The sequence below is a fragment of the Solanum tuberosum genome, unplaced genomic scaffold (genome assembly GCF_000226075.1).
Source record: "Solanum tuberosum cultivar DM 1-3 516 R44 unplaced genomic scaffold, SolTub_3.0 scf00284, whole genome shotgun sequence".
NCBI classification, from domain to species: domain Eukaryota; kingdom Viridiplantae; phylum Streptophyta; class Magnoliopsida; order Solanales; family Solanaceae; genus Solanum; species Solanum tuberosum.
The window spans coordinates 527,549-536,290 of NW_006239212.1; the positions used below are offsets into that span (position 1 = coordinate 527,549).

Here is an 8,742-nt window from a genome sequence, read left to right on the forward strand (position 1 = left end):
CTTGTCAACTGCCCAACTTTCAAAGGCCATAACTCGCTCATACAAACTCGGAATTGAGTAAACTCAGCGGCGTTGGAAATATCATTCCACAAGCTTCACAACCATAACTGGAACTACTTCTAACTCATCCTGAGCTGGAAGTTATGACTGCTCAAAGTTGGCCAAAAATCACTGATTTCCATACTTAGCCAAATTTTCCAGATTTTCAAATCCTTTCCAAAAAATGAAAATTTTCAAATTCTAAGCCTCTTCTTAGCTATTTCAAATTGTCGGATGTTACATTTTTTTTTCTACTTGTGTGCCGAATGTAACATAAATATAAATTTTATTTTAAAAAAGTCTTGCGGCCGCAAGTAACAAATATTTTTGATATATATATAACACAAAATGAGAAAAAAAATTGGAAGCGAAGGGTTATGTGAACTAGTGGATATAATTATTTTTTAAAAATAAAATAATATCTAAATTAGTATTGGAAGGGGGGGGGGGTTGAGAGGAAGTGATGGAGTGGGGTAAGAAAAAAATATTTTTTTTGGGATAGTAATTTTAATCTTTAATTTTAACTAATACTAAAAAATTTATTTAATTTTTGTCAAGGTGAAATGTTTTGTCCATGTGGAGTGTAATGTAACAATTTTTTAAAATAAAAGAGAGTGTATTTCACACTCCATGATAAAAGTGGTATAAAAGAGAGAGGTGTGTTTCTCAAACTAATAAGTAATAATTTAGGTTGAAACTCACACTCTCAATAGTTTAGGTATGAAACTCAAAAAAAAATATAGTTTAGGTGTGTTTTTGACACTTATCTCATTTTAATTCAACTAGATGATATAACTTGGCGACGTTGTTTCCTTTGGACGACTTTGCTTCGATGCATATTTCCTTTTTCTTTTACTAACTAATAAGTCGTTTCCGACATTATTGACTAACCGGTACGTACTAAAATGGGGCCGAGCATCTTCGTATTCACGAGTTAAATGTGTTAAACAATCGGGATTGTGGTGGACGCCACGGGTAAGTACTCTTTCATCCTTAATTAAATATCTTGAATAAGAAATCACCTTTATTAGGGATTGTTTTATCCGCAATGTGACTTTTTGCTCTCTGCAAGTTGGGATTTCATCAATCATTTTCGTAGGGCTGGCCGACTACTACTTCATTAAGAGCTTCTTCTAATATTTATCAGATAATATTAGTCTGATTATTGAAGCTTCTTAATACTCTCCGTCTCATTTTATGTGGTATAAGAAAATTTTAGCAGCTTAGTTGGTTGGCTATTTAAATTCCCCCCTTATTGATGAGGTTTGATTCCCCATATTGTAATTATCTCCCCATTTCCCTTACCCCTACCCACAATTTTCTTTTTTTAAAAAATGTGGCATACTGACACCATTTGATTTGACATGGTGTTTAAAAAAAAATAACTTTTGAAATTTGTGATCTAAAACATTTCTTCGATACTTGTGTGATTACAAATCATTTCACTAGGATAAAAGAGAATTTTTAAAGTTAAATTGTTACTTATTATACTAACATAACATTCTTTTTGAAATAGATTACAAAAGAAAGAATGACACATAAAATGACAGAGGCAGTACTAATTATCTTGTCGATCAGGCGAATAATCATGTCTGTTTGATTCTCATCCTTATATCTCTGATTATCATCTAATTTATACTTAATTATTATCTCATACAATTATATTTCTTCTCTAATTCAATTTTCTTCAACAAAAAAAAAACTTTCTGAGATTAAAATTGTGAATCGGGTGTCCATCCAAGAAATCAACTTCGAATTAAAGTACTAATCCCTTCTCACAAATAGAAAGTAAGTTTTTACTAAGAGAGGACTGATATGGTTATCATTCTGCCAAAGGCATTAATTTTCGATCCAAGAAAAGAGAACAAAAAAAAAGAAAAATGAAACACTAGTTTGTAATAGATAAACATAGAAACCAAAAGGAAAATGGAGAAACTTGATGATCATGGATCGATCAAAGATACAAATTTGAAAGAAAAATAACATGATAACGACAATAAAGTACTTATTTTGCAATAAAAACTGAACAAGGCCAAAGCGGATGCATTAGATAACCACGATAGAGTTATATGTGTAACTGTATGTTCGTGATGGCCTAGAATAAGTCCAGCATAGCGCGTCTTGATTGTGCGTCAATCTGAGCTGCAATTTGCGCTGCTATGAGCCTGTCATGATCATCATTCACTGAATTTATCATATCCACCACTTCATTCACATTGGAATTCCGAATTGAATTTGGATTTGGATTTGGATTTGGATGGTGCTGTTTGGGGAAAACACCGACTTCAGGACTAGTTATAGCACAGTGCAAGTGTGACGCGAAATCACAGCCAGCGCAATAGTACAACCAATTGTCATTGTTCATCGTTACAAAGCAGATATCGCAAACATATTTGCTATCCTTGTCTTCGTCAGGAGAACCGAAGTGGAGCTCCAATTGATGCGTGTGCTTATCAACAAGTATGGAGCTAGGACAGGATGCACATTGCAAGTGAATATCAAAATCACAAGCAGCACAGTTATAGCAAAATCCATTTCCATCAGACCCACAAGCATTGCAAATATAGTAACCACCCGCGTAAGGCGGATGGTGAAGGGTCAAGGGGTGGGAAGGATGAGACGAGTGATTGAGAAAAAGCGGAGCATTAAAGCAGTTTTCATGGAGGAAATATTGGCAGGTGTTGCAGCCGTAGAAAGGCTTGTTAGTATTGTTTGGTTGCTCACAAGCATTGCAAGTGAGAGTTTCAGTTGGATTGGCAATTAGTTTCAAGATGTGGTCATGGCTGAAGTGTTGTTTACCCGCATTTGTACCCCCATTCAGTCTTCCCATTGTGTTTTATTTTTCCTTGCAGTTTTGTTGTGCATTTATAGATACTAATTCAACTATACTAACAAGTTAATAACATGGAGAACAACAACTTTTTTAAAAAAACTTTATTAAGTCTGGAGAACAAACAACTTGGCCAATTGTTATTCAAAAGTGTGTTTAAATATCTGTAAGCATATTGACTGACTTAGCGCTATTATCATTGGCTACTAAAATAATGGCGAGCATCTTCGTATAATTTGACATACACTAAAACTTCCCTGTTCATTTTCTTATCTCTCTCTTAAGCTCTATTTGGAGTGATAAGAATTTTCTTATTCAGGTGTCACGTTTGAGCCTTGAGTATATATAGATTCACCTTTAATGTTAGAGAATGTTTTACCCCCAAAGTGGGGACGTTCGTATGGGAATCCAAAATTAGTCGTGAGGCACAATATGAATATCGAACACCGAATGAAAAAAAGAGAGAGTAGAAGCTCTATCTAGATTTATAGGTTGTCGTCTCAGTGATATAAATTGTAAAATAAGATCCACAGATTTCGGCAAATTGTTAACTTTGGAAAGTCAACTGTATTGAGGTTCATGGATGTTATGGTAAAAGTCCACTGTCAGACTTTTTGCTCTAGCAAGTTGGCATTTTATCACTCATTATCCGAGTGCTGACTATTGATTAATACATAATTAATAATCTGTATTGGTAATCTTCTGAACGTTGGAGTAAGATACTTTTCCGGACCCTGGGTGAATACAGAATGCTTTTGCACCGGGTTGCCCTTGATTCTCAGGCTTTTATCGAGCTTCTCAAGTTGATTCTCACTTCTTAATTCTTTTAGCCTTTTTGGTGTCATGATTTTGCAGAGCTAGATTTTTATGATTGTTGTTTTTGGATTCTAATCTTGTTAAATTTTTAGGTTCTAAATCAATAATTTGTATACCTTCAATAAATTTTTAGGACAAATAATACGTAGTTTGAATTAAAGCTATTGCTTCGACCAAAATTATAACCGACAGTACTCTAACTCTGCCCCTTTTATAATACTAACATTCAATGAATTTTTAGAACAAATGATACAGAGCAATGCACTTTTAACCTTTGTGTTATAGGGATAGTGCATGTATGTTCTACTGTCAGTTGTTGCGCACAAATCGTGTTACGATGAGAGTGGTTTACTAGGGAAAAACTAAGGCATAAAGCATAGTCAAATTGGAAATTTAATCTTATTATTCTCCGCCCAAGTTCAAATGCACCTATTTTATTTTTGCGCCTTTTACTTTGTAATATAATGTATTTTGTTTGTCAACAAGGACAGATGCATGGTAAAAAATATGGTTTCGGCAAACTCACTAGTTTTGGCTCAAACTTTGTATATGTATTGAAAAGTTTGTCAAATATGTGTAAATATTACTTGATGGTTAGTGAGAGTTTAAATCTAGAATTCCCTTATGTTTATCTGCATAATATTTTATTAGAATTATCAGAAACAATTTAGTATAATTCTTAGTAATTCGTTTTTGTTTTCTTAGAGTGAAATTGACAACTTATTGCACTCACTTGATAAAATTGGAAACAGTAATTAATAGTACTAGCATTTGATATTGAAGAGAGTGATCAGAAAGAGAAATAACACACCAAAACATTTATTTTGCAATTAAAAGACAACATAATTTGAGCTTAAATAATTTTCTTATCACGATGATAGAGTTAATAGTAACCATATCGTCTTCGTGGTGTCACCAAGTCCAGACAAGCCTCTCTTCCTCGTGCCGCAATCTGAGCACGAAGTTGAGCTGCCATTATCTGTTCTTCAGCTTCATTTGCTGAATTTATCATCTCCACTCTTGCATTTGGATTTCTATTTGGGTTTGGGTTTGGATTTGGATTTGAATTTGAATTTGAATTTGAATTTGGAACTGGACGCTGCTGTTTGGCGAAAACACCAACTTCAGGACTAGTAATCACACACTGCAAGTGTGATGCGAAATCACAGCCACCGCAATAGTACAACCAATTCTCCTTGTTCATTATTTCAGTGCAGATATCGCAAACATATTCACTATCCTTGTCTTCGTAAGGAGAACCGAAGTTGAGCTCCAATTGATGCGGGTGTTTATCAACAAGTATCAAACTCGAAAGAGATGCACATTGCAAGTGGATATCAAATTCACAACAAGCACAGCTAAAGCAAAATCCATTGCCAGCAGAGTCACAAGCCTTGCAAGTAAAGGAACAACTTGAATAAGTCGCACTTGGGAGAAGGGTCAAGGGATGGGAAGGATGAGACGCGTGATTGAGAAAACGCGGAGCATTGAAGCAGTTTTCATGGAGGAAATATTGGCAGGTGTTGCAGCCATAGAAAGGCTTGCTAGTATTGTTTGGTTGCTCACAAGCATTGCAAGTGAGTACTGTTTCAGTTGGATTCACAATTAGTTTCAAGATGTGGGAATGGCTGAAGTGTTGTTTATCTTGAGGTCCCGCATTTGTACCCCGGTTTTGTCTTCCCATTTTTTTTTACTTGTAATTTTATTGTGCAATATAATGGATATATATTGGAGAGTTAGCTGCAAGTGATATACATTTATAGATATTTTAATTCAACTATACGATGCAATAACTTGGCCACGTTGCTTCCTTTAGACGACTTTGCTTCCATAATTTTTTTTCTTTTACTAAGTCGTCTCCGACATTAACAATTTGGCCAAATTGTTATGCAAAAGTATATTTAAACATCTTTATCATATTGACTGACTAGCTGTTATCCATGGGCTACGTACTAATGGCGCCGAGCATCTTCATGTTTTTGACTTTGACTAAAATGGCGTCGAGCATCTTCGTATTCACAAGGTATAATTAAGGGGTGTCAAAAATGAACCCAAACATAGATAGCCCTTCCAACCCGCTCAAAATTTTAAGAGTTGGGCTTAAGATAATTTAAATTAGATTCAATCTCAACACATTCAAGCCTAACCCATTTTAAGATAATTCTCAATTGAGCTCAATTGAATCTCCAATTTCAACTCGTTTTAAAACTCTTTATTAAGATATGTTCCTCTATTAAAGGTATGAATTATTATCTATTTAACACCTTTTAGGATTTATCTATCCATTTGTTACTTTTTTTATAAAAAAAAATTGAGCTGAAATTCGAGTTGTGATTATAAAAGTTAAATATCACTACGTTAAAATTATATTGAGATTAATCGGGTCAAGACCCAATCCATTTTTTAGCCCATTAGGTATGAAACTCAAAAAAATAAAATAGTTTTGGTGTGTTTTTGACACTTATCTCATTTTAATTCAACTAGATGATATAACTTGGCGACGTTGTTTCCTTTGGACGACTTTGCTTCGATGCATATTTCCTTTTTCTTTTACTAACTAATAAGTCGTTTCCGACATTAACAATTTGGCCAATTGATTGACTAACCGGTACGTACTAAAATGGGGCCGAGCATCTTCGTATTCACGAGTTAAATGTGTTAAACAATCGGGATTGTGGTGGACGCCACGGGTAAGTACTCTTTCATCCTTAATTAAATATCTTGAATAAGAAATCACCTTTATTAGGGATTGTTTTATCCGCAATGTGACTTTTTGCTCTCTGCAAGTTGGGATTTCATCAATCATTTTCGTAGGGCTGGTCGACTACTACTTCTAATATTAGTCTGATTATTGAAGCTTCTTAATACTCTCCGTCTCATTTTATGTGGTATAAGAAAATTTTAGCAGCTTAGTTGGTTGGTTATTTAAATTCTCCCCTTGTTGATGAGGTTTGATTCCCCATATTGTAATTCTCTCCCCATTTCCCTTACCCCTACCCACAATTTTCTTTTTTTAAAAAATGTGGCATACTGGCACCATTTGATTTGACATGGTGTTTAAAAAAAATAACTTTTGAAATTTGTGATCTAAAACATTTCTTCGATACTTGTGTGATTACAAATCATTTCACTAAAATAAAAGAGAATTTTTAAAGTTAAATTGTTACTTATTATACTAATATAACATTCTTTTTGAAATAGATTACAAAAGAAAGAATGACACATAAAATGACAGAGGCAGTACTAATTATCTTGTCGATCAAGCGAATAATCATGTCTGTTTGATTCTCATCCTTATATGTCTGAATATCACCTAATTTATACTGAATTATTATCTCATAAAATTATATTTCTTCTCTAATTCAATTTTCTTCAACAAAGATTAAAATTGTGAATTGGGTGTCCATCCAAGAAATCAACTTCGAATTAAAGTACTAATCCCTTCTCACAAATAGAAAGTAAGTTTTTACTAAGAGAGGACTGATATGGTTATCATTCTGCCAAAGGCATTAATTTTCGATCCAAGAAAAGAGAACACAAAAAAAGAAAAATGAAACACTAGTTTGTAATAGATAAACATAGAAACCAAAAGGAAAATGGAGAAACTTGATGATCATGGATCGATCAAAGATACAAATTTGAAAGAGAAATAACATGATAACGACAATAAAGTATTTATTTTGCAATAAAAACTGAACAAGGCCAAAGCGGATGCATTAGATAACCACGATAGAGTTATATGTGTAACTGTATGTTCGTGATGGCCTAGAATAAGTCCAGCATAGCGCGTCTTGATTGTGCGTCAATCTGAGCTGCAATTTGCGCTGCTATGAGCCTGTCATGATCATCATTCACTGAATTTATCATATCCACCACTTCATTCACATTGGAATTCTGACTTGAATTTGGATTTGGATTTGGATTTGGATGTTGCTGTTTGGGGAAAACACCGACTTCAGGACTAGTTATCGCACAGTACAAGTGTGACGCAAAATCACAGCCAGCGCAATAGTACAACCAATTGTCATTGCTCATCGTTACAAAGCAGATATCGCAAACATATTTGCTATCCTTGTCTTCGTCAGGAGAACCGAAGTGGAGCTCCAATTGATGCGTGTGCTTATCAACAAGTATGGAGCTAGGACAGGATGCACATTGCAAGTGAATATCAAAATCACAAGCAGCACAGTTATAGCAAAATCCATTTCCATCAGACCCACAAGCATTGCAAATATAGTAACCACCCGCGTAAGGCGGATGGTGAAGGGTCAAGGGGTGGGAAGGATGACACGAGTGATTGAGAAAACGCGGAGCATTAAAGCAGTTTTCATGGAGGAAATATTGGCAGGTGTTGCAGCCGTAGAAAGGCTTGTTAGTATTGTTTGGTTGCTCACAAGCATTGCAAGTGAGAGTTTCAGTTGGATTGGCAATTAGTTTCAAGATGTGGTCATGGCTGAAGTGTTGTTTACCCGCATTTGTACCCCCATTCAGTCTTCCCATTGTGTCTTATTTTTCCTTGCAATTTTGACGTGCATTTATAGATACTAGTTCAACTATACTAACAAGTTAAACATACAACTTTTTTTAAAAAAACTTTATTAAGTTTGGAGAACAAACAATTTGGCCAATTGTAATTCAAAAGTGTGTTTAAATATCTGTAAGCATATTGACTGACTTAGCGCTGTTATCATTGGCTACTAAAATAATGGCGAGCATCTTCGTATAATTTGACACACACTAAGGGTGTGTTTGGTATGAAGGAAAACATTTTCCGAAAAATGTTTTCCAATTTTCTCATGTTTGGTTGGGTTAAGTATTTTGGAAAATGTTTTCCAAATCAACTCATTTTCCTCAAATTCAAGGAAAATGACTTCCCTTCAAAAATCAAGGAAAACACTTTCCATAACTTTCCACCAATTTCAAATTACAACTTTTTTGTTGAAAAAATCAAAAAAAAAATTTGATGAAAAAGTAAATTTAACGCTTGTTTTAAAAAAATACTTTTCAAACTTTAATTCTTTTATCCCACCCTCACCCGACCCACCCCCTCCCTCCAG

The 8,742-nt window shown here is 34.5% G+C and overlaps 3 protein-coding genes across 3 annotated transcripts; all 3 read right to left on the reverse strand.

Moving 5' to 3' along the window:
• Positions 1 to 1,966: 1,966 nt before the first annotated feature.
• On the reverse strand, positions 1,967 to 2,902 carry LOC107062966 (uncharacterized). Its single transcript, XM_015314273.1, has one exon. It carries the CDS (start codon positions 2,867 to 2,869, stop codon positions 2,135 to 2,137), a length of 735 nt encoding a protein of 244 aa, XP_015169759.1. The 5' UTR covers positions 2,870 to 2,902; the 3' UTR covers positions 1,967 to 2,134.
• Positions 2,903 to 4,440: 1,538 nt separating this feature from the next.
• On the reverse strand, positions 4,441 to 5,398 carry LOC102597028 (uncharacterized). The gene has a single exon (XM_006359094.2). The coding sequence runs from the start codon at positions 5,367 to 5,369 to the stop codon at positions 4,569 to 4,571; it is 801 nt and encodes a 266-aa protein (XP_006359156.1). The 5' UTR covers positions 5,370 to 5,398; the 3' UTR covers positions 4,441 to 4,568.
• A 1,857-nt stretch (positions 5,399 to 7,255) lies between these two features.
• LOC102578476 (uncharacterized) lies at positions 7,256 to 8,199 on the reverse strand. The gene has a single exon (XM_006359124.2). It carries the CDS (start codon positions 8,183 to 8,185, stop codon positions 7,451 to 7,453), a length of 735 nt encoding a protein of 244 aa, XP_006359186.1. The 5' UTR covers positions 8,186 to 8,199; the 3' UTR covers positions 7,256 to 7,450.
• Positions 8,200 to 8,742: the final 543 nt, after the last annotated feature.

What these genes read in the sequence shown, in the direction of transcription:
- LOC107062966 (XM_015314273.1), bottom strand. Translation starts at nt 2,869, where the DNA reads ATGGGAAGACTGAATGGGGGTACAAATGCGGGTAAACAACACTTCAGC.
- LOC102597028 (XM_006359094.2), bottom strand. Translation starts at nt 5,369, where the DNA reads ATGGGAAGACAAAACCGGGGTACAAATGCGGGACCTCAAGATAAACAA.
- LOC102578476 (XM_006359124.2), bottom strand. Translation starts at nt 8,185, where the DNA reads ATGGGAAGACTGAATGGGGGTACAAATGCGGGTAAACAACACTTCAGC.